Consider the following 26787-nt stretch of genomic DNA (forward strand, 5'->3'; position numbering starts at 1 on the left):
GTGCGTGCGTGCGTGCGTGCGTGCGTGCGTGCGTGCGTGCGTGCGTGCGCGCGCGCGTGCGTGCGTGCGTGCTTGTGTGTGTCCAAGATACACAAATAATGAACGAGAGTGAGATCAAAAGGAGAGAAAGTGAACTTACCTGTGAGTTTTATATGTCCCTCCTCATCCAGCAAAATGCTACAACACAGACATGGTGTAATGTTACAAACATATATTGTCTAATTATTTTATTGCATACATTGTCTATGTCAGTGGATCTCAAAGGGGTCCTTCAGGGTGTTCCAGGTGGTCCCCCAACAGACATTTTATTTTCATCTACAGACTCGCATGTGATGCAAATGCAATACATTGTAGGCTTGAAGATCTGCCATTAAAAATAACTAAGGTATCAAACTGAGCGACAAAGGAATGAGAACCACTGGTCTGTGTGGATGGATGGTATGGTATGGATTGGTTGTAGGGGTGGTAGCCTGGTAGGTGTGTGGGAGGGAGGGTGTGTAGGTAATTATTGTAACCGGTTGGTATATATTCTACAACCTGTATTAAAAATAATATATAGAAAATAAAAACAAGAAAATGTGTGAGTACATTAGTCAATTTCTTAGACTTTTCTACTGTTCTACTACTAAAAATAATAATAATGGACTAGTTCCAAGCAGTGCATTAGGAAACTGAGAAAAAAGAGGGGGGAAAGCTCTGCCAAGCGATTTATTCATGTACTCTGTTAATGCACCGGATATCAGATTACTCTGATTAAAACGCGGCACATCAAAGCTTTTTTCTGAGTGCACTGCACTGCACTGCACTCCCTCTGTTGCACTGCACTCCAGCAGGGATTCTTTCTTTCTTTTTCATAAAGCCAGCAACATGCATATTTCATATTTATTTTCCTTTAGCCGGGCCATCCATGGTAAATGTATACCTTAGATCCCTTTTAGACTCTAAAAGGGGTTAGTGGGTTTAAGGTGGTGTTATGAACCTGCTGATGCAATACACATGTAATATCACACCTTGGATACAAGCCACGGGTATGTGGGCCATGATTCACAAAGTGTGTGCGCGTGCTTGTACAAAACTTGTGAGGTCCAAATGTCCCCACATAACATGTACAGTAGAATGACCATTTTCCTGATCCTCACAACGAAAATGCTATTTTGTGGTTTGATTGATTGACTGACTGATATTTTAATTTCACAGTATGTAAATGGTAAATGGTGCATTTATATAGCAGCTTTATCCAAGGCGCTTTACAGAGATTGTGCATTACATTCACCCAGTCACACCGGAGCCAGAGGAAACCATGCAAGGCACCAACCTACACATCGGAAGCAATTAGGGGTTCAGAGTCTTGTTCAAGGACACTTCCACACCAACTCTGGGGGAGCCCGGGTTTGAACTGGGTTTGAACTTTCGTTTTCTAAAAATGTCACTCAGAAAATGACCATCCTAAAATGTTGATGTCCTTAAAGTATAGAGGGTATGCGTGTGACATCATCATACCCGGAAGTTATGCGGGAACGCCTACCGAGTGGCAAAAAACTTTCGGGACTTGACAGCCCACACATCCAAACAAATTACTTTAAACAACATTAAATTCACTTTGTCACTCACTTTGACACTCGATCTGTCATTCACTTTATGCATGCGCATACCCTCTATTGTAATACAAACGCGTGCGTGCGTGCGTGCGTGCGTGTGCAACAGTGCATGCATTCACTTACTTTTCAGGTTTGAGGTCTCTGTAGATGATGCCCAGTCCATGGAGGAAGTCCAGTCCTAGTAATAGCTCGGCTAAATAAAACTTCACATCCTCCTCTGTGAACATCACCTGGGATACAGATATAGACGAGATAAAATAAGCAACTATAGCCTGATGAATCCAAATGTTGATCTGCAATGAACAATGGGAGCTACTGTAATTAATGTATGCAGACCATTTCTATGTCGTGGCTATATCTGCGTGTCCGGAGCATTTTGAGATATTTAACTTTGATTTTATAAGCATATTATGTTATGTATAAAATCATCAATAGGGTTGTGATCGGGCTGAAACCTTGCAGAAATTTGGAGTCCTAAGTTATAGATACATCATAGACAAGTAGTCTCACAAGCCAGACTGTTAACTTGACTTGCCTCGCACAATTAAAAAATGCTTCCGTCATACAATCTGGAGCACAGAAGCTTTGAAAATGTTCCGGGGCTAAAACAGATGTGACGCCTCCTCCCCGTTTCCGTTTAATCTTTACAGTCGTGCAAATTTGTCCTAATATAAATCAGAATAATCAAAGCCTAAATACAGCTATATAAGCAAAAATGGAAAATGGAAATCCAAAAAGCTTCCTTTCTCGGCTTTTGGGATGTGTAGTTCCAGACTCTGTATAGCATTCAGAGATTGTGTAGTAGCGGTCTGGCTACGCGAAACAAATAGACAACTGACATGACAGATGACTGACGTCAAAGGCTGTCCACATGAAGTCCCAGATCCACATGGGAGCCATGCCACTCCCATGTGGATCCCAAGATCAATATAATTAGATATTTTACTATTCTGATCTTCTTTTCGTACCTGATTGCAAGAGTGAAAGTGCATGCATTTGACGCTGCTGTTTTTACAGTACATATAATGACTTCTGCACATTTTGCAGAAGTGGCAAATGCATCACTCTTGATTCTCTTTATGTTCCTTATTTAAAATGTCAAACTATACCTCATCATCAAAAACAAAGTGACCCACCTCCTTAGACAGCCTGGTGAAGAGATCTCCACCTCGAAGGAAATCCAGGATAAGGTAGAGTTTCCCCTCTGTCTGGAAGGCTAGACACATTCACAAACAAAAAAAGTATTCTATCAAAAGAAAATACCAGTAGTAATAATAAGTAAGTAATACAATTTAAATATAAAAGCAAACTACAAAAATGTGCTCCTCGGAGCACAGCTAGGTCTCCACCAGGGCAGATAGCTTATGGTGGGCCAGCAATGTTTCACGGAAATTCTGTTCAAAATGGACCACTCCTGCAAAATGTGGAAGCTAACCAGGATGGAATATGAAAAATCATCACATGACTATAGAGATAATGTGTACAGATTGGCATGATGTTTGGACAAAATTTGTAGGGAGTATTATTTAAAAAAAAATATATGTTTTGCCAAAATCGGCCTCCTGGTGGAACAGGCCGATGTGAGAAATGTGGTTTCTACTTGGCCTAGGAGTATGTGTACACAGTTTAATGCCAATCGGGTCAGTGGTTTCGGAGATTAGCTGCTCACAGACAGACACAAATACGGACTGACACATGGACGGACATGGCAATAACATAGTCTCAGCCACACCTTCGGCATGGCGAAGACAAGATTACACTTTACAACAGTACAACAGTCAAGTGCATTCAGGGTTTCATGCAAGGCTGGGCAATATATAAAATATTGTGTATGGGTAACAGACCTTGGAAATGTGTGCGCTGAAGCAGTTTATTTAAGACAAAAAGATAACTGAGACACAGTAGGAGGTTCATCTGTGTGTGAGGGCTTTATACTTGTACGGTAGATATAATAATATTTATATAATAAATATAGATGAGGGTCTCTCCTTTCAAGAGATGGCCAGCACTCATAGATTTCCCCAGTAGGAAATCTAAATAGGGGATGGTATGCAGCACCTACAGTAGGGGTGGTATGATGGTATCACAGATAGCACAGTAGCTGCTACTGTTGGACTGAGAACAGAGGTATGCAGCTCAAAACAAGCCGTCGTGAGCATGTGGATCTCCTATTTAATCTAAGTGTAATTAAGCATAATGCTCATCAGGGCCAGGCTGACTCACCATAGTGCAGTTTGACAACAAATGGGTGATTGACATCTGCCAGGATGTCCCTCTCCATCTTGGTCCTCAATCGGTCTCTCACTGTATAGAGGGAAACTCCGTCAGTTTGTGTCCATAATGTATGTGTGTGTGCATACAGTATGTACCGTTTCATCCCATCAGGAGAAAGAAACCATTTATCAGCCTAAATGTTACAGTGGTCCATTTCCATTCCAATGTTGTCCTTTTGTTTCTTCACTTCCGCTCTTTTATCCTGTATGGCTGCATCTCCTGATGAAATTGGTATCCCGACTTGGAAAATGTACCATATTTTCTGTTTACTAAAGAGCTGGAGAAAGGAGAGACCCCTGCTACAAACACTATTATGAATCTATTTAACACTAATTAATCACACTGTACATCAATGTATCCGTGTAGTCGGTAATGATGTGGAGATAATCGATGCAACTGGTGTGCAAATAATGCCAATCGCATCATTTCATCTTGATGGCTGTGTGAACAAATCAGTTCCCATGGTGTTTATTACAGAATCAAAGCCTCCCAGGGAGACCGCAGCACCTGTAAGCAGAATGGGAAAGCGAACATTGGCCAGCCTACCGTAATGAAACAGCCAGACTACATCTAGGTCTCTTTTACACACACACACACACACACACACACACACACACACGCACACTCTCAACTGAAACAGAGTGCTTCGCCAATGTGGTTAAACATCACAAAAGGAAGAAACTGAAAGCGTTGCCAACTTGGATCAGTCAAACTTTAACCTCTTTCAACATTTTGTTGTAATTTGTTACTGTATCCCAGTCCCAGATCTCTCTTGTTTTTGTTTTTCTGTTGCTGTTGTGTTACCCGTTTGTATTGTATTGTCATACATTTGAAATTCAAGAGTTAAAAAAAAACATTTTCATAAATGACGACATTTTCAGAAATTAGCTAAAGTAGTAGATCAATAACACATTGTGATGCGCTGCACTGCAGGCTTGTAGATTCGCTAATTTCACCATGTGACATCATTGTACTTCAATGAGATATACATATTTTTTTACATGCTGACTGTTTTTCAGAGAGGTCAGAATGCAGAACCACTACTGGAAGGCATTCAGCTTCATACACAAGGACACCATATGGGGTCATCTCTAACCAGTGTGAGGCAACCCACAGGTGTACCACAGGGTAGCGTACCTTTAAGTGTGGCCTTCTTGAGCACCTTCATGGCATAGAGCTGGTTGTCATCAGGAGGGGTCACCTTTCGCACTAGGAACACCTACCCCCCCCCACACACACACACACACACACACACACACACACACACACACACACACACACACAATGACCCTCTGTGCCTCTGAGAAAGCAAGGATGTGAGGCACGGAGAGTAGAGACAGAGGCCTCTGTCTGGAGGGCGGTAAGCATTCATGTTTATTCGCCGCTACTTGATGGGTTCCCAAGTTTGACGTGCAACAGTGGAATGGGTAAAGCTGGTGCCAGTATTTGCCAGTTAGATATGGCTGGCATTGGTCAAATAGTATCAGTAGAATATTTATACCATTACTCAGAATCTCTGTGCTGATAGGAGATTGTTAGCACCTGCATGGAACTCAGTCAAAATAGACGTGCAGAGGAGTTGTTGGCAGAGTGCACCAGTTTACCAGTTCACCAGTGTGTGTGTGTGTGTGTGTGTGTGTGTGTGTGTGTGTGTGTGTTACCTTGCCAAAGGAGCCCTGTCCCAGGACTTTGAGCAGTTCGAATTGGGATGCATCGGCCTTCTCTGATCCTTCTTTGACCACATGGGTGATGTTGATTTCTTTAATGTCCGTGTCCTCCTGGCAGGAGAGAGAGAGAGAGGGGAAGAATGACATATAATAAGTTAGTCAATGAATCAATCCTTTGACTAGTAGGCATAGATCGGAGCGCAAAGTAAAGCATTTGAGGACAAAAAAGATAGAGTTTGCAGCACTGCTGTGAGGGATACAGAAGAAAAATGTTGCGACAAGAATGATGTTTGTTCAGTGTGACAAAGGCACTTCCTTCACAAGGATGCCTCCTGTCCTGCTCTTAACTGCACCAGAAAAGAAGTCCACCGGCAGAGGAAGAATGCTGTGCGTGCGTGCGGCAGCTGTGGGAACCTGTTTTTTTAATGGTTTGACACGGTGTACTACTCTCATTGTCAAGTAACCTACTATGTGCAATTTTGAAATAGATTAGAACTGATTGGTATGCAACTTGGATGGCGCTTGGCCTGGGCGCTGCGGGTGTTAAAGGGAAAACAAATAAAAATAAATACACTACCTTCACCCAGTGAGGCTTATTGATTACACAGGGAGACTGGGACTCAGTGGGACTGTCATTTTCTAAACTTGATATTAAATATGTGATTAACAAGGATTTATTTCATAATTAGTGGCTATTATCCACGATAGTGGTCCCGCCCAAGCCTAATCCTCTCTTCAATACAACACTACAGTGGGTGTTAACACTGATCATCCTAAACCATGGAAAATTAACCTATAACAAAAGCATCGTACCATAAATAAACCACAAGACTTCAACAGCCAACCAGGCTATTATAACCAAGGAGTTGATTGATTGACAACACAGGAAACCAAAACATGCACAATGTGCAGGTTTCCTGCAGCACAAATAATAGGCTAACAGTAAATACTCAATGTACTGGACTGTACTGCAAGGTTAGTCACATACTGTACTGTGCAATATGCATTATAAAATTACAGGAAAGCCTATAATATGCAGGGATATCTGCTGACATTCCTTTTCCACCCTTTTTCACTTCAATTAAAAACATTTGCATTATTATTAATAGCTCTCTGCTGCACAGTGAATGGTTCATCAAGCTACCAGCCTTCTTCGCCCTGTGCAACATCACTTTACCGTCCAGTGGATCCTGTTGGGAGATGTGGAGGAGTCTGTATCATCACAATAGCCTGTTGTTGTTGTTGCGTCGGTGTTGTCGTCGCTATTGTTAGCGGTGCAGCTAGCGAAAGCTTTGCCCTGCTGCTTCCTTAACAGGTACAGTGTTAGCAAACGAGTCAAATTGAACTTTCTCTTGTCCTTCTCCATCTCAGCCTCACCCTGCCCGCCGCTCGGAAATCCTACCCATCTTCATACCATGTCAAATGCATGCAAACACACGCTACCTCACACCATCAAACTCACACCCTAACGTAGAAAGTTACAGGTAGGCACATATGTTGTTGCGGTCACAGCAGGACTGGAGCCCTGTGGACTGCAGACAGTGAATAAAGAATGTCTCTTTCTCAGAATTATTTCTGCATCTCCCAATCTCTCTGGCTTTTCATCGCCTACTCTCTCTGCAGGGGGCCCCCTATCTAGTTCATCTCTTTCTCCTCCTCATCATTCTCTCTCTTGGTTATCTCTCTCCTCTCTTTCAGTGGTTAGCCCTGTCTGTCCTCTGAGCTCTGACTGTAGCTGAAGTGAAATGAGGCAGGAAGGAGGAAGAGCATGCTCTCTCTTCGTTACTCTCTCTCTCTCTCTCTCTCTCTCTCACCCTCTCCCTCATGCTCACTCTCCCAACCAAATCTGCACCCCAGAAAGCCCACACACAAAACAGAGACTGAGATAGACTCAGAGAGAGAGAGAGAGAGAGAGAGAGAGAGAGCGAGAGAGAGAGAAGAGAATGAATTGTATTGTCACATTACGTGACAGATAGATCTGTGTTCCCATTAACCACTTGAACCCTAGCATCCCCATTGAGGGGCTAACATTTGGTGAAAAAAACACCAGCTCTACAAGCTCACAATGCGTAGGCCTGTCACAATTAATGTATAATCGCAAATATATTTATTTTTGCATAATAATTGTCACAATCGCCATAATCATTTCCATGTTGAACAATGTTCCAGCATTTTCAAATAAAAAAACAGAATAGTGGAAACAGCAGATCCACAAGGACACGTATGTTTTGCGGTGTGATGCATTGTGAGCTTGTAGATCGCCATGCCCACTATTTATATATTTTATTTGAAAGTACAAAATTGTTAAATATGTCAGTCGGTTTGCCCTGTGCAATTTTTGTTCGCCCTAATGCGTCGCTTTGCAATGCGTTGTGACCGATCGGATATTTCTGGTAAAGATCAGCCCTTTTTGGTTAACCAAGTACAGTATAAAGTTTGATGGTTAAGTCTGAGTGGGGTCTTGCCTCAACTTGCAATCCTGTGCCACTACCCTTCTCTCTCACAACTGCTTGGATTTAGAGGCTATGTAAGGGAAAGGGGAAGGGGGGGTGATGCCACCTCCCTCAGTGTCAACATCGCAGGGAGGCCCTGAGGATTCGCTGCTGTGGCTGAGCCGGCTGTTTCCTGCTCTTCTAGTTTTTGCTCCAGCATCCAGCTTAAAAGTTACGGTCTCTCTCACCCGAAGCGCTATGCTTGGTTGCTCACAATGGGCCATAGCGCGACACACTGTGAGCTTGTGACTTACCCAAGATCCAACCCTTGATCCGTGCCAAACAGGTAGGAATTGGGTAGAATTTGTATAGTCTTTGACTCTTTGGTCTAACTCAGCCAGAGACTGAACCCGAACAACCAAGTCTCAGGGCAGACACACTAACCACAGGGCTACTGAGCTGGTTTATGCATATACTGTATGCCTCAGTTTATCTCAGACTCAGTAGTGAGTATTAGCATGACATTAAACAGAAACCATGCCTAAGGTGGTAGTGGACTGGTACACATTCACAAATTGATGCGGGATGAAATCATGCAAGGCACCAACGTCCTCATGGATGGGTTCAGTGTCTTGCTCAAGGACACTACAACATAAAGCCAGGGATTGAACCAGGGACCTTCTGGCTCTCAGACTTTATCTCCAGCCACTGTCGCTTTTCTACAAGAGATTGTAACCTCAAATGGTACAATATCAAGGAGACTTTTTTGATTCGTGGTGGTGCAGTGGGAGTGACGCCCTGGGATGGGGGGTGTTGAAATATCTGAAAAACTAATAAAAGATGACTCATGACTCATGAGTGAGTGTACTCCTTTTCCAGAGGACACGCAGAACAAATGTGCATCACAAAATAAACTTCTACCCGGATGACACTGTATCTCTTGCAAATACCATTTAGCCTATCCGGAGGGGATGAAATTTGAAATGCGTGTCTGTTATTATGAAAGCCATCCGTGCCATCCCCGTGCTGTGCCGACAGTATCGAGCTACACGGAGATGCCGCAGCAAGTAGGACGTGCTGGATGAATCGTATTTGCTTAGGAAGGAGCTTACAGATAAGTAGCGGTGTGTGGGTGGTGAAAATGCATTAGAAACGGAAAAAGTACGCACATCTCTAAAAAATGTTCAGGTGCTGAACAAAAAGATACGTACAGGAGAAGGAGATAATGTCCGCTCCCACTGGAAATGTTATTTTATAAAAGGATGATGTTTCAACCCCTTATGGGTCTTCTTCAGGTATAATTTTTTTCTGTTTCTGGTGAAAATGCTTACCTCGACTTTAACTCTGGCAAAGTCCTTCTGTACCCAGGTGATATGGGACCTGTCCTGTGGGGGGCAGGTAATGTGGAATTCAGACAGGTCATAGTCAGGTTGTGTGTCAGAAGGTCAGTTGTAAAATGCCAATATGAGTGTCTAAATACAAGTACGCAAGTATGGTCGGACACACACACACACACACACACACACACACACACACACACACACACACAGACAGGATGGTGATGCCACACTGGTGACAGGAAAATACCCCCCCCCCCCACTAAAACACACTGGTGACAGGAAATTTGCTCTTCCCTTCACTTCCTCTTCTGTGAAATGACTGATGTCATGTCTTGTGTTCTCACTGGTTCAACACTGATCTGCTCACAGCTTGAGGCAAAAATGCAGTGCAGAATTTTATTTTACGGCACCATTGTCATTCGATAGAGTACTTTAAATTGAATTATGCTGATATGGCAAATTATGTTTCCAGTTTGTCTGCTCGTGGTGATCATTATAATAAACCACTTTTGCACAGTGAGCAGTAATCACAACATCCTGTTTCAAAATCGAAACGCTCAAGTGCAAATCACACTTTACAGCTTTTGAAAAGGTAACAATGCAGTCTTCACTTAAGGCTAATTTATATTTTGCAACGGACAAAGCATTGACGCAACTTGAAAATCACATGGTTGTTTGACGAAGTATTCACAGTCTTACTGTGAGAAGTAGCTAACGTAAGTAGGAGTTCAGTAAAAAATAGGTGAATGAATGAAATAAGCCTCAAAGATGAAGCCCATGATAATGTGCTCTGAAGGTCACAGGCAGGCATGCTGAAGATGCATCTAGCGTTTCCTGTCACCTTAAAGTTCACAGAGGACAGGCACCCAGCCCTTTACATCCACACTCACCGGGGAAACACCTTCCTCTATGTCTACGCCACTCCCAAAATATCACAACACACAAACACATCCCATCCATCACATTCCCAGCCCCTAACTCTTCAACCACACACACAAATCGGCCCACTTGCCTCCTCCGGTATGCGCGTTTTGGTGCGGAATATGTGCCTCCACATGCCTGAGTCTACAGCTTTCCATGTCACACTAAAACTGCTCTCACTGACTCTTTCTCTGACAGTTACTGTGTGTGTCACACACACACACACACACACACACACACACACACACACACACACACACACACACTAGGAAAGTCATGCTGTGTGCAATACACAGCTTCCCCTTAGATACACAGATATAGTAGTCACCACACACAATAAAAAAAAAAGAGGAAGTATTAAAACGAATGGCCTTAATGCTTATCAGCGACAGCAGAGTGATTGGATGAGCGGACGTTAAGAAATGGTGCCGGAGAGTGGCAGTTTCCCTTAGGAAGTCTCCCACAGATGGCAAAAAGAAAAGATGGTGAAGGAGGGAGGAAAGAGAATGAAATGGAAAAGAGACGGAAGACCGAGACAGACGTTGTAAGGCTGAGCATTTCCAGACTTGGAAGCAAACTATAGTCTGAAGCCTGATTTATACTGGGAAGCATGCCGTGTCATGCACCGGAAATTGCAGTTCACGTGTTGTGAACTTGTAAAATGTTTGGGGAGTGACACCAATGCTATAGTAAGTATGTATGAAGTATAATCAGGCTTAACCCTGAAAGCAGACCCTTTGATTTCCTGTCCAACTATGGCTCATGGTTCAACTTCACAGCAGATTCCTGAGTCGGCTCTTACGGTTCCATTTTTACACTCTGGTTAAATTAAAACGTGCCGATTCTGCTGTGTGTGACTGTGTATGTAAAGCTGCAGATTCCTGCTGTGTATGATTGCATGAACCTCCGTTTGGAATGGCAGAGAAGTAAAGAGTCTGCATGCTTATGCATGTTTTCACTGCTTAGAAAGCGTTTGAGCCGAGAATGCGCTGGCCCTCCTACTGAGAGAGACAGAGGAGGGGAGGGAGTTTCCTTCAGGATGTCATCTGGTCGAGCTCCAATGACAAAACTAAACCGGTTGAAGAACAAAAGTAAAACAAATAATAATAATAAAGTCTTCGGTCAAGCAAAGGCGAATTGCAGAACTACGACAGTTCCAAACAGGTGAGGTGAGATCATCACTTTTTGGTCAAGTCTAGCAGTCTCTCTGATGGCTGAGAGATTAAGGAACAGAAGGATGCTGTCATTGTAATGCTTCTTGACAAACACATGGGGCCAGTGTCGTTCTACAGCCAGTCTAAACATCATCACACAATGTAATAACCATGTTCACCATGGAGTCTCAGAGAGTCTGCTAGTTTTATCCAAGTAAGGACATGCTCACATCATCAGCTCAAAGCCCCCCTCCCATGTTACACCCCCCCCCCCCCCCCCGTGACATAAATAGAGCTGCCAAAGAGGGGACAAGAAGAGGAACACAAATCTGTGAAGGACAAGAGTGACAGCTGCAGAAGTAATAGTAGTATGATGTAAAAGAGAAATGGTCAGTGTGATAGGGTTAAACTTAGACAGAGTGATACTGACAAAGATGGGGGGGTGAACATCTTCAGAGAGAGAGAGAGAGAGAGAGAGAGAGAGAGAGAGATTGAGCTACTAAAGGGCAAAGTGGCAGCGATTGAATAGAGGAGAACAGTGACAGAGTTCATCTGGGCTCGGAGCCCAGTCTGTCTGTCCTTTGCCTGATTTACACATGGTTGCATACCGGTGTCGCGCACAGCCGATCTGCAAGCTCACAACGAGTCACTCCACGATATGTTGTGAGCTTGTAGATCAGCAATTTCCATGTAACTACAGTATGGTATAAATATAAATCAGGCTTTTCTCCTGTCCTGCTACAGCTCAACCCCCACCTCCTGGAGAACGGAGCAGCATCTGTACCTCTTCAAATGTGTGACAGCTCTGTCTGTTCAAAGTGTGGATGAGAGCATGAGAGGGAGGGAGGGAAAGAAACTACACAGAGAGAGAGAGAGAGAGAGAAATGCAGAGACAAACTAGTCTAAACATCCATCCAACCATGGTCCGACTCCGAAGTCACGTCACCGTAAAAACAAGGGGATCCTGAACACCAGACCGCGCGGGCACACACACACACACACACACACACACACACAAGGTACTTGTTTTGACTGTCACAAAGTAAGCCTCCGGCCAACGCGATTACACAATTATAGCTGAGCAGAGGAAAGACGAAAACTGTTGCATAAAAACATGCCTATTAGCAGAAAGACTAAATTAATACAGCTGTGTGGGCTACCATTATATTAAGTCAGCCCAATACAGAACAGCATGTCTCCTTTTGATTTATTGAGTCTTTTTACTATTACCACACACACACACACACACACACACACACACACACAGTATGGCAGAGATGTTTGGGTTTGAGAAGCTTAAAAACAAATATGGCAGAGGCTTTCCATGAAGCACCAAGCCACTGGACATATGCACAGGGATGGAATTCCTTCTTCAGAGTTCCCAGTGTGTACGTGCGTGTGTGTGTGCGTGCATGCATGCGTGCGTGCGTGTGCGCTTGTGTGCGTGCATGCGTGCTTCACATTCCAGAAGATATTGCAGGCAGGGGCCCATATTCCTCAGGTGAGCAACTGTTCCAGACACAGTGCTGCCTTTACTCTGCGCTGACTCTCACTTTGTTTTGACTGAAGTAGCTCACCTCCTTACATTAAAAATGTTTCACGAATCTGCCTCTCCATCCCTCATAAAACCCCCCTCCCTCCCACCACCGTTTCTGTCCACTTCCTTGGTTTCTTTCTTTAACCACATAAATCCTGGGTGCATTTCATTTATTCAAATGTTCAACAAGAGCAAACATAGAAGATCTACAAACAGCTATTTTGTCGATTTGTCGTACGACAAAGTAAGTGGTTCTAATTCCCTTGTCATTTGCCCATTCTTCCCTTCTCTCTTTCACATAGTCCTGTGACAGGCATGATACAGTGGAAGCTGTAGGGAGAGTAGGTACAGTCCTGTGACAGGCATGATACAGTGGAAGCTGTAGGGAGTGTAGGTACAATAAGTGAGGTTCATTTTAGAAGAGGGATCAGACATGAAAGGAATGGGGTGAGGTAGCATAATGGAGCAGTTGTGTTGGAGAAGAACAGTTAAAAAGCTTTTCACAGCATGGCTCCACATGATTGGCTCTGGATCACGATGCACCACAGACTGCTTCTATGGCCCTTTTTTGCCGATACTATAATTCTGGACTCTCAAGTGCAGTTACGGGAAAAAGAGAAAGTAAAAAGATGCATCGAATGAATGCAAAGATAAATCTTTAGATGATGCAAGCTGTGCACAAAGGCCTAGTGGCTGAACCTATTTTAAAAGGCATTATTTACACAGAATTGTGCTTGTCTGATTATTTGTCTTATGTGTTTATCCGCCCACACTCCATAAAGACATGTTACTAGCCTCTAGCTTAAGTCATTCAATCGCTTAATCCCCCCATGCTTTTCATGATCATCGCTTAGTTTCCCAGTAATGCCTGTTGTATATCTTATGTCCAGGATGAAAAAAACTATTGTAGCAAGAAAGCATCGGCAATTAAAGAACATTACATATTCGTTATGCTTACATTTTTGGGGGGGGGAATCATTACTGATGATGTGTGGCACATGCACACACCGATATAATCCATTTTTCGTTTTTTTAATCCAAGATATCAGTGTATTTGTTGCGAAATCGTACACTTCCCCCTCAATATCCCCATACATGGGAATGCCCCATAAATGGTGTCCAGGTCTCGTGACATCATCAGGGATGGAGACATGCTGTCGCAATTAAGCCCATACGGAGATCCCTAATGAAATCAATATTGGCCAGCAACTCTACATCTGACCTCAAACCCTTAGATCTCCATATATGGATATATGTCAGAAACTGTTCTGACATGCCATATGTTGATCCTTCACCATCCATCCTCCTTCCTCTTCGATTTCTCCCTTTTGACTGATACCTGATTACCTGTACATTCAAACTCTAGACGGGCATGCCCCAAAGTTATTAGTGCAGTCGCGCCCGGCAGCCGGCGAAAACAAGAGTTCTCAACAGACCCGAAAATGAAGGCCCGGACCTCATGAAACCCTGTACACTCAAGAGAATGTCACCGCTATCACCCATAGATCTCCATATATGAAGCTGACCTGTTCTGACATTGCATATGTTGATCTGACCTCATCAAGCCCTGTGCACTGCTCCTTATATGGCTAGTACAGAATTCATTCCATGTTGATCTGACCCCCCCCATGCCAAAGCGCCAGCACTCACCCAGCAGTCTGCCGTCACAAAGGCGGATGCAAGTCAGGTGTTTTACATACTGGTATTAATAAGCATATAGTCACACACTAATAGGAAACAGACAGGAAACCAAAGGAAGTCATGTGGCTGCGAGTATGAGAGATGTTGTCTTGACCTTTGACCCCTAGGGCACCGCTGGCTGGGATTAACCACCATTTTCTGCGGTTCGAACTCCCAGCTGTCCATTCAGCTCATCCAATAAGCCCCACGGCGCACCCACCTGCACATGCATTCAAATGAGCATGCTGCACAATAAAAACGTAGACACAAAATCTCATTCCAAATCGACATATACAGTACAAGCAGAAAACTCACACATAATACCATTATCCAAAACATTTATAGACATTAACCAAGTGTGTTCACTTCTCACATCACATTGTATAGAACAACTTGACGAGTACATATCTGAAAATATCAACTGGAAATGAACTGCAGGCGGACCCGTGGACTTATGACGAGGAAATCCCGTGCAGCTGGGCTTTAACATTGAGTGCTCGGTTGCACTTCCACATTTGACCACCAAAATGTGGTGGTCAAATGCGGAAGTAGAGCGTTCTTCCGGATGCTTCAAAACGCCACTGAGCAACTTCCACTGAAATGAATAGCAGGGGGGGGGGGGCTACCGCTCCGGTACGGCCTCTATCCGTTTATTACTCTATGAGTAATTCCAGGAATGCTACAGGAAATGGATCAAGTGTGGCATTAGCACGGATGCTACAGGAAACTCCATCATGGTATCAGTTGTATCATCATGGTATTAATAGTAGGCTACTAGCAGGAATAGCAGTAAGATGATAGGCCAGCAGCACTAGTGCAGTTGACATGAAGCCAATAAAGTCTGGACCAGTCAGTCTTATTCAATAAAAACAGAGAGAGAGAGAGAGAGAGAGAGAGAGAGGGAGAGAGAGCGATATTTGAAGATAGAGAGTATGAAACATAGATGGGAGAGAGAGGGAGAGAGAGAGAGAGAGAGAGTATGAAAGATAGATGGGAGAGAGAGAGAGAGAGAGAGAGAGAGAGAGAGAGAGAGATGAAAGAGTAGATGATGCTTATGTAAACAATGAGGTCATCCGGGGGCTACGCTAGCTGACTGCAGCAGAATGTATAGCATGTTAACAAAAGGCATGCCACAGCATGCTGTAGTGCTACGACACACACACACACACACACACACACACACGCACACACGCACACACACGCGCACGCGTGGCATTGCCTAAACATACAACTGCCTTCTGACTGTCTGCGTTTGTGTGTTTTCTATTATGATGATGATCACAAAATGGTACAGTTCAGTATGTATAAAGGTGCACACACATGCACATTGCACACACATCTCCCATCCTGATTTGAAGAAGCAGGAAACATCTATCCAGTATCCACACTGAGCTGAACATTCTGAAATGGCAACTTTATGTCGAAGTCAAGAGCTTTGCTACCTACCACAGTTCTCTTCTTTCCGTAAATACCATACTTCCCACATGCACGTGTAAGCGCACGCACGCACACACACGCATGTTCCCATTGATATAAATTCTCACTTTCCCTCTTGTCTCTCTCACACACAGGCACAACTCTGAGAGCAGCATGTGAGAAACCGGCACACAACAGCAAATATTTAACCAAGGAAGGCAGCAAGACAATAAACCTGTCACCTGTCCACTGGACTGGAAAAAACAACAAAAGAAATGGCGATATTCATAATGTATGTCATATAGGCAGTAAATGAAATGTAGTATTACATTGACGCCAAAAAACGAATGGCTGAAACACAGACCCATAGTGATCATTTCTAGAGAACTGCTGTACAGTACATCTAAACAGCACATCTGGGTACAAACAGACTATGAATAAAGATGTGGTGAAGGCGATTTTCTATCCCCTGTGCCGCCTACACCACTGCTGTCATGGCTACAGAGGTCAAAGTTCACGTACAGCTGTTGCTCCGGGGTGCCACAGTTCTAACAGCCCAGAGACGGAGAGAGAAACTGCAAGAAATTAAATTAAATGAAAAATATAAAGCAGGAAACAAACAAAGAATGCGACTACAGCTGTAATCAGATTAAGAAAGAGAGAATGGTTTGAGGGGAGGACAATAAATGCCACGGCCCATATTAATGAGAACAATAAAGGGGACGAGTAGGTGGTCTTCACAGGGAAAAGTGTGAAACTATGGCAGCGGTGCCTTCTCCGTCTTAAACCTTCTGGCATTGTCAGAACAGTGGCACTCCATCCTAAGTAACAGGAGCAGTGGGTGCTGCAGGGGAAGTGACTGGGTTAAGTGCCTTGCTCTGGGACACATACAGTACTAGCCCGTGGCTGGGACTCAAACCAGGGAGTTCCGTTTCCCCTGTGGCCTAATCTCCCCATTAAGCCGCCTCAATAAACAAATCAGTAAAGTATTTTACAGTGATGTGAACAGGATACACATTTCTTGACCAGTCTAAATCTAAACACGTACAATATTATAGTACAGTATGTTGCCCACATTGTTGTTCACATTTACTACTGATAGATTGAACGTCATACTTATATTTATTTTTTAGAATTAGGCCTGTCTACATATAATATATGTATGAATATTTACCATAACCATAATCGTCATAATCGTTTCCAGGTGGGAAAATGCACGTTTGGGGCTTGTAGATCTGCCATTTCCACTATTAATGTTTTTAGAAACATTTTTGGGGGATATTTAGGTTATGTGTCATATCCGACCTGTGCAACTTCAAAGGTGTAAAATCATGTAAAACATCATAATCGTGACATTATGTTAACTCAGTCCGTCTACTCTTACCTGTATCTGTTCTATCCATGCATTTCCCACAGGGATCAATAAAGGTAATCCGTTTGTCTTTCTGTCTATCCACACACACACACACACACACACACACACACACACACACACACACACACACACACACACACACACACACACACACACACACACACACAGTTTGCAGTCCAGTCTGAATGCAAATGTGTAGGCTGGGAGTGTAACACCAGAGACCTTTAAGACTGCCTACATGACAGTGCACTACCTACTGTTCTCAATGACTAATGACACACCGTCTGACAGAGCAGCCTTACACCATCACTACCACACTGTGTGTGTGTGTGTGTGTGTGTGTGTGTGTGTGTGTGTGTGTGTGTGTGTGTGTGTGCACGTGCGTGTGTGTAAAATGTGCGTCATGACAAACTAAAATGTCACTTGCATTAATCATTTTGTGTGTGTGTGTGTGTGTGTGTGTGCGCGCGTGCGTGCACGTATGCATGGATGTGTATTTTAGCCCTCACTCGTGTTGATGTGAATGAAAATCCCTCTGACTAAACCTGAGGATTTATGAGAATGGGGCAGAAGCTGTGTGTATATCTGCATGCAGTGTGTGTGTGTGTGTGTGTGTGTGTGTGTGTGAGTGTGAATGTGAGTGTGAGTGTGTGTGTGTCCGTACACCTCACACTGAAGCCTTAACACAATCGGTGCCGGGATGCCTTCAAAATAGGAGCTCTGGGGTGCCGGAAAGACATGGCCGCTAGGCATGTTGAAGTCAGAAATGAAGCGTGTAGCATATCCATCAGATCAAAACCACGGAGAGCTCCCTGGATTAGGAGAGACGAGGCATTCTTTCTGCCGCGCTAACAGCTAATCAAACGGTAATAATATGAAGGCAGTTACTCAACAGTACAACCACCTACAAGGTGACAAAAACTAAAAGAAAAAGGAGTAAGAGACCATTACTACTTCCAAAATGCTTATTTTTGTATAAATTAGTATAAATTACGGTATAGAACTGCAAATCATAGAATGTGCATTCACTATATCACGATATCTCTGAAAAGGCATATCATGGAGACATTGTATCGTCTTACCCTAGCCAGTCCCATATGGGACTTACTACTGTGTATGGATTATGGCCATCACACACCTGGCACTAATTGCAAATGATGCTGGCCTGGTGCAGTATCGACGTGTTACAACATACCAGGATATTTAAGTACAGTATTACAGTATGATTTTCACTGTTGATTTTTATTACATGTAACGTAATCGTAAGATTACTTGTTCCAAATAGAATTCTGTTCATTAGCCACCTGGTTTTATTTAACTACCAGTCCGTCACCACCACCCACACATCCTCTCTGTTCAGCCCACTGATGTGTGGATTTCCACAGCGCCATCAACTGTCATTGGGGTCCTGCAGCAAAGTACGCTAAATTTATGGAAAAGGGGTGCTTGTTTCCTGTCCATTGATTATTCTATGGACAATATATATGTATACCCAGCAAGACTGGTGTAAGTAGGCAAATTGCATATTACACACACCACACTGTAGCTAGAAATATAATGTCATACATGCAATCACCGGTAGCTCAGATTGGACTTTTTTGGTATCCACATTACTGCCACATGGACGGATATACGACCTTAACCAATTTTGAAACTTATTTAATAAAAAACAGACCTGAATTACAACTGTACTTGGACCGCCTTTTTCCACCTATACCAAATATCTTTGCCAAAAATAGCCCATCAACAAGCTACGAGCTTTGGCAAATGCTTTTGGTGAATTTTGCCCTCTCTGCCATTGCAGCATTGAACAAATGGGCTCACTGACTATGTTGTATGCTGTGATGTATTAAAGTATTTATGGAGACTTTAAATTGTCTTTATGCTCTTACTGTGTTTATACTGTGTATCTGTGTACTGTTTTTATGTGCGACAATGGAAATAAGTCTGGTTTTATTGTGTTTTTAATGTGCCTGTTGAGGGTTTCTGGCAATAAGTCACCAACAAGATCAAGACGTTTTGGGTTTGTAGATTTCACAATTTTGTATAAGACAAAGCTTAATGGTTAAATATGTTAAACTCACAGAGAGACATAAACCATGACCCAATAGCCCAGATCTTTATTTATTTTTTAAAGAATATAAAACATTTCCACTTGACAGAGAGAAAATCATCTCTATGGGCTGATCAACTTTTATGAGCAGTAGACCTAATAGGCTGCAGAGAAAATGCAAAGGAAAGGAGAGCTGACATGAAGTGTCTGGAAAAAAACCATATAGCAAGTGTGAGAGCCACAAAGAAAGAGAGAGAGTGCTGGGCAGCAAAGGTTATGGTACAGAACAGAACCCAGAGATTTAGAGCCCTTTTATCAGAGCTGAGGCAGGCTGGGTAATTGGACCGTAAACCATCCTCCTGACTCAGACTGTTCATGTTTCTGTGTTTCTGTGTGTGTGTGTGTGTGTGTGTGTGTGTGTGTGTGTGTGTGTGTGTGTGTGTGTGTGTGTGTGTGTGTGTGTGTGTGTGTGTGTGTGTGTGTGTGTGTGTGTGTGTGTGTGTGTGTGTGTGTCATGTGTGTGCGGCGTGCGTGCGTGCGTGGGGGCGGAGTGGACACACACCAAGTCACCAAAACAGGCGCCGTCATTACCATTAGATTCTGGTGATGACGCACACACAGAACACTTGACCGAACCCTTAATCAGACACAAACGCACTTTACAAAACCATTCAGCCCTCTGTCTAGCCCCCAGATTAATACACAAACACAGTCACACACGCACAAACAAATTGTGCGTGATCCTGAACAACAGAAGCACCCTCCCATCAGCACCACCACACAGCCCTAATGGGGCATGCAGAGCCAATTATAAAAAGCAAGGTCTGTCAGGCACTGCAGGGGATAAGAAACCATTTCAATTTTGGATAAAACCTTCAAGAGTGGCTCAATTAACAGAGCGCATAAACACTGCCCTATGACTCACACTCGATAACAGTTGAATGATGCCGTGCGTGCATCTGCAAGTGTGTGTGTGCAAAGTCCATCAGGCTCCTGTTGATTTTCCATGACACGCTCTTGGTCACTGACTAACCTGCCATGTAAAAGCAGGATCACAGAGAGCCTGTGTTTATACATAACAGGCAGAACAAATGCTCTTCTCTGAAAAGAAAAAACATTCATTCACGAGCACCATTTAATCAGCCGCCGCTGTGTTGAACGTCCTTAGTGAAAAGCTAGACACATTCGAGCTCTGCCACAATAGCTGCGAGCTGTCGCCTCGCAGAAGCTGCACGAGGCGAAGTTTTCAATGGCTCTCGAAAACTTCACAACAGCCGAGGACAGAATGGGATGGGACTGGCCATTCAAGGACGCCTGTGCTGTGCCTAACGAATCGTTAAATAGCCCGGGTTTTATCTGTACTGCACGACATGATGATGAATTAGAGCTCAAGGAACGAACAGTGGTGAGGAGAGGAGATCGAGAGATTGGAGAATGAAGAGGAAGAGAACACAATAATGTATGCAGACAGGAAGGGAGAGAGAGAGAGAGAGAGAGAGAGAGAGAGAGAGAGAGAGAGGGCATCTTCAAGCATCAGTGCCTTTTCTCATTAAATTATGTTTGTGGGTGACCTAGTGATGTGGTAAGAGAGCATAGCACATGCTATAGTCCTTCCTGCAGCTGGCCTGGGTTTGAAACTTGTCTCAATCCTCTCACCTTTTGTACATGGGCATGTATGCATGTATACGCGTGTGCATTTTGGGGGATGATGACTTGTTTGAGCTAGCCACATACTAGGCATGAACAAACTCCTGGGGGGGGTGCACAAAGATTGAAAACCAAACAGGGTTCTCTTTTTGTGGTCATCATCAGAAGAGCAGCGGGAGTCATTTAAAGTCCACTTGTCCATGACAGAGTCCAGAGGCAAGAGCTCTGCTTGTCACTTCCATTGTGTCATAGTCAAAGATTAGTCACTTGCGACAGATTTCATCCCCCCACCACTTGTCACAGATTTCATCCGCCACCACTTGTCACGGATTACGTCGCCCACATTAATTTCCATATTGCATCACAGATCTGGCACTTTTTTTCATCCAAGGAGGCATATAATTAACAAATGTGTGTGCAAATGAGTAATGTCATGGCCCGTAAATTGTTCATAGTTTGGACGCAGTCTAGTTAACAATGTGCATGCATGAACGCAAATTAAGTCTGGGGGAAAAAAAATGATGCAGACGCAGAGCAGAAAGGAGTATAAACTAATAAATTATGAGTGAAAGTCTAAATTGAATAATTGATTGATGAAATTAATCTAATTTAATTATATCAATAAAATAACACTGCAGAAAACTACAAAAATGTGGTATTATAACTTCAGTAAAATGTGTTTGAATTCAATGCAATTTCAAGATGTCAGTTTGGATTCAGATTACTTGTGAGTGTTTACAGTATCATGATTGTGTACTGTAATATTTTACAGTATTTTATGGTCTAAATTCATAGTTTAATAAAATGAAAAACAAATCGACAGATGAATCAATAATTACGGACAACCATATATCAGTTTTGAGGTCCTTCATATGAAAATAGTTTGAGAACAATTGTCATACATCTGTTGATATATAATTAAACCTTCCTTGTACCAATCCAATACTGTCATATCTGAATCACCGACCCCACGGGCCCACATTTCCTGTCTTGTATTCAGGTAATATTTGTAAATAGTTATACAAAGTTTGCACGTTCAAATGGTTTCTGAACTTCTGACAAATAAAAAGCACTCGGGTTATATACGAAAGCAGACGCACATTTGCATTTCATATTCCTGGTTTATTCAACCCTTTTCTCAAAATAAGGTCACTTTATTTATAAGTGACTTTCAAAACTTGGCTCCATTTCTCCAACAGCGAGCGAATGCGTGCGTACGTGATTCTGAATCCATTCCAAGCATTAGTTTTGCACGAAAAACACTCCTTGAGCTAAATTCTGCCATAGCCACTTTCCCAAATGTGCCCAAATGTGACCTCATTACATTTGTGATGACAATGGCTGTTTTGTTATGGCGTGTATGTTAAATAATGACTTTTTGTTTTTGCCTTATATACTGTACACACACACCGGTAGGTTGTCAATGGTATGTTTTTTTTTTAATTATTATTATTATTCAGACAGCCAGCAATGAGTAAAACGTAGTCTCTGTGACACATCTAGGGGCCACAATCTGCATTCAAAGATGTTCCTAGATGCTTTTGTCTTTGGTCGAAAATAAAATGTTGACATAATTGCTTATAGCAGCTTTAATATACTGAATTAAACGTGCCCCCCCCCCCCCCTTCCAAAATGAAACGTATGGTGATGGAGAGCATGTGGGAAATATTTGGCACTTTTGTCAGCTGTGTCCATATTTATTTTGCTAACCTCCCTCACTATTAAGTCAAATAAGATCTTGAGTTGAGAAAGTGGATCAGTCAAGTTTCAAGATGTGGCTAGCAGTTGACAGATATCATCTAAGCAAAGCCTCATTTAAAAAAGGATACTCAGTCCAAGATCGTTATTTAGAAAGCAGCTTACTGACTCAGTCTCAGAGTCGCAGAGAAACGCAGATGAAATATCGTCTCCATCCCGACAAGTGCATTCAAGCTTAATGAACACTGTCAGCTTGATGGACTGATATGTGTTTCATCAGTGGAGCCTGTAACTGTAATCACTTATTGATCAGTAGATCATTTCAGTGTGCCTCCACTGTAATCATTTCATTGATTAGTAGATCATTTTAGGCTAAGCACTCACGTTCTGTCTCTGGTTCACTCAAGCAGAGATACTACACACTACACAGACATGTGACATCATCGAAATGACCTTCCGTGACGTTATTGCTCCATTTACAGAGGTGGTATGTAAACAAAGTTGTATCAAAAAAGCTTGGCAAGCTTCCGGCAAAAGCTTGCCTCCATGTTGCCTCCTCTCGAGATACACACGCCACAGAGCCGAAGGACCCCTGGCATGCTGGCCAAGCATGCGCACGTATTTTGGATTAACGGCGAAAACTGCAGCCACACAGTTTCCAAAAAATCACTAATAAACAGCTTGGAATTAGAAAAAGTGCAAAATATCGTCCGTCAGTGTCTGCAAATGGAAAAGATGTAATGGGCATGTACAACTTCAGATCAATTGCTGGACCCACAAGAGGAAAATGAATAGGTAGATTTACAGAAATAGCAGATCTACAAGGTCACAATGCGTCATATACGATAGTTATATTTTCCTGAAGATTGTTTTGATAAAAAAGGGTTAACCACAACTATCAATCACTATAATGATGAAATTGATATCCCAGCAGTGCTACATGAAGAAGCCTGCAGTTAGCCAATACAACTGGCCATCGTTTGACATTTGCAGGGCGCCATCCTTTTTTCAAAACACTGCCGATACTCTCCAGGGAGCCTCCTCCAAGAGCATTAATATTCACTCACACAGTACCTACTCCTACTGTATAATGCGTCGACAGCGCTGCCAATTACCATAGTGTTGCATTTATTTACATGATTTGTGCTCAAAGAGGCCAGCTGGTCCAGTTAATAGGCAAGGACAACAAGTGGAGAGAGCTGAATGAGTCGCTAACGTAAATAAATGGTAGTATGTGTAATGTACATACTGTACATGAGGCCGTGCAAAGTACACACACGTGCACTGCATGCACCTAAATCATGCCTTAAGGGCTTAATAATTACAGTACTTAGTATATACCACTGGTATATACTAAGTACTGTAATTATTAAGTAAGACGTAAGAGGGGATAAAATGGCAAGACAGGGTCTCCAACATCATGCTGCGGGAATGCAGCCCCCCGCGTCCCAACTGGCAGCACAGCGACGGATGCGCTGGTATGGCCATGCCAAAAGACTCCCCCCTGAACACCCAACTCACACTATCCTCCACTTTGACCCAAAGTCTGCTGGCTGGAAACGCACCCGATGGATTGATGCAGTCACCGGGGACTTACACCAACTGGGCTTGTCGCTGACTGAAGCTGAGCGCCTAGCACTGGACCGACCCAAATGGAGAAGATTGGTGAAACGGATTGGCTCTGCGCATGGCGCCGCCCCGGCCGCCGAGCAAGAAACCTGATGAGGAGTAAGACGTTCTGACTTCTGAGGGCGAGAAGCAGAGGCCGCGTGCACGCATCCACCTGGGTGCAGGCAGACTGCCTGGGCGAGTGCTGGCACTTTGGCATGGGGGGGGGGTCAGATCAACATATGGAATGTCAGAACAGGCCAGCTCCATATTTGGAGATCTAAGGGTGGCTTTGGGGTGGGCCCGTCTAGAGTTTGAATGGTCAGGTATCAGTTAAAAGGGAGACATCGAAGAGGAAGGACGGGGGGGATCAACACCTGGAATGTCAAACTCCTCAGGTCAGCTCCTGGAGATCTAAGGGTTTGAGGTCAGATGTAGAGTTGCTGGCCGGCTCCATATATATACAGATCTAGGTGATGATCCAGTCTTCTTCATGTATGGCTAACAGGGTTTGATGAGGTCAGTGTCGTGATCTTCATATATGGAGAGGGCCATATATGGAGCGTGTCATGAGGCATGACGGACTGCCGGCCATATATGGTGGCGTGACGGACTGACGACCATAGGTGGCGTGACGGAACGACCGACAGGTTTTCATAATAATCTGCGAAGAGAATCTCTTCCAGGGGGTCCATGGCAAAAGTTAGTTAATATAGCATCACAATAATTTAACCACTATCTATTCGTATGTTGGATATTAAAAAATTGCAGATCTACAAGCTCACATCTGCTATTTTACATTTGTAATAATTATTACAAGAAAATAACCCAGCAGTTAAAAAACATGCTTCTTCTGGCACAAAACATTTTGAAATGGCGGGTCCACGGCCAAGTATATCAATTTGGGGGTCCTTGGCACAAAAAAGTTTGAGAACTACCGATTTATGCAACAGGTTTTCAAAGTGGGGGCCGCAGTATGAAAAGGTTTGTGTCATCCCGTAGTTCAGTGTCTTTTATGAGCAACTGTCGATTCATAGACCTCCTGGCCATGATATTAGCCATTACTTTTAGCTACAGTGGCATCACACACTATTACGTACGTGTGAATAGGGAAAGGGAATCAATGCCATGAGAGCGTGTTGGAGGTGCAATCAATAGAGAGCTCCCTTTTGTCATGGGTCTCACAACCTGTAATGATGTACTGGGGCCAGTACATTGTGTGCAGCTCCGGTGAAAACATGCAAGCAGCCTGAGAAAAAGACACACACACACACACACACACAATCATGTCAAATGTGAGTTACCCGTCTGAACCAGGTAAGAACAGTTAAGTCTGTACACTCTTGCACGTCAAAGGAAGGAAAGCAGGAAAAAGAAAGAATAATAAAACAACAGCATCAAACAGATTCGACTCAGGAACAGGCAGGAAAATATGAACCGATTTAAACCCGTCTGGTTCTCTGTTATACATCAGAAGCTGGCTATTATTGAGTGCGAGTTGGGACCACACCACACTATACTGTCAGTAGAAGCCTAGTTTAAAAACACACAGTCAGGAGTACGTGTCACTGTCCTTACTGCCTGGCAGTGTGTGTGTGTGTGGTATGCATGCGTGCGTGATGGTGCCACATGTGCAATGAGCAGTGCCATTGTCACCAGACTGTGCTATAATAACTACCCTCAGCAATTTTGCTTATTAGAACACAACCGATTTGATTAAGTCAAAGTCTGTTTTATGTGCATACACGTACACAAAGCAGATTTTCCCAGTGCACAAATATCCAAAGGTCAAGAAATTAACATAGACACAGCATGTTAAAGTTTCCATTTCACAATTAATGTTGTGGTCTTGTGGTTGGTGATGCTGGGTTCCGGACCAGCCCCACACACACACCCCCCCCTAAGTTTATCTCAAAGCTTTGAGTTGACACTCCATTACCTCCAACCTCTCAGTGCAGTCCCTCTCTGATAGCCTCCCACTGCCTCACTGTCCGAAAGCCAGGTCCTCTCTCTAACCCTGCAGTGGAATGTTAAGTGCTTCGCGCCGCAGAGCTTCAAGGCGTGGCCAAACCTTGTTAATACAGGCCTCGGCTCACTGGGGAAGCTGCTGCCAAACAGATGCTGGCATTACTCTTTACTCTGGCTGCATTTCACACTCTGTTGCAAGACACGGATCAAGCCAGCTAGGAAAATATTTGCCACTTTTGAGCTCCAAGAATGTGTGTCATACACTATCGCACGTCACAGGAACGGAAGAAGAAGAGCGGTCCAGAACAAAAACAACAGTATCAAACCGTCTCGGCTCAGGAGAAATAATGGACATATACTGTACAGTAAAGTTAGAATATGTCAAATAGTTTACAAATTGCAATACATACAAATTAGAA

General features: G+C 43.4%; 1 protein-coding gene across 3 annotated transcripts in view; it reads right to left on the minus strand.

Moving 5' to 3' along the window:
• Positions 1 to 26787, minus strand: part of rps6ka1 (ribosomal protein S6 kinase a, polypeptide 1) — a 67290-nt gene that overhangs the window by 18334 nt on the left and 22169 nt on the right. Inside the window, exons 1-7 of one of the 3 annotated variants that reach the window (XM_080783927.1) lie at positions 9303 to 9342; positions 5534 to 5650; positions 5010 to 5091; positions 3822 to 3902; positions 2735 to 2814; positions 1722 to 1828; positions 140 to 177 (exon numbers count right to left, since the gene is read on the minus strand). In XM_080783927.1, coding sequence (XP_080640053.1) covers positions 140 to 177; positions 1722 to 1828; positions 2735 to 2814; positions 3822 to 3902; positions 5010 to 5040 — 337 coding nt within the window. In that variant the 5' untranslated portion in view covers positions 5041 to 5091; positions 5534 to 5650; positions 9303 to 9342. Of the gene's footprint in view, positions 1 to 139; positions 178 to 1721; positions 1829 to 2734; positions 2815 to 3821; positions 3903 to 5009; positions 5092 to 5533; positions 5651 to 6716; positions 7001 to 9302; positions 9343 to 26787 lie in introns of those variants that run through there. The other 2 variants (XM_080783925.1, XM_080783926.1) reach the window with 2 other exon arrangements.

This window comes from Protomyctophum bolini (genome assembly GCF_963924005.1).
Source record: "Protomyctophum bolini genome assembly, chromosome: 15".
NCBI lineage: Eukaryota > Metazoa > Chordata > Actinopteri > Myctophiformes > Myctophidae > Protomyctophum > Protomyctophum bolini.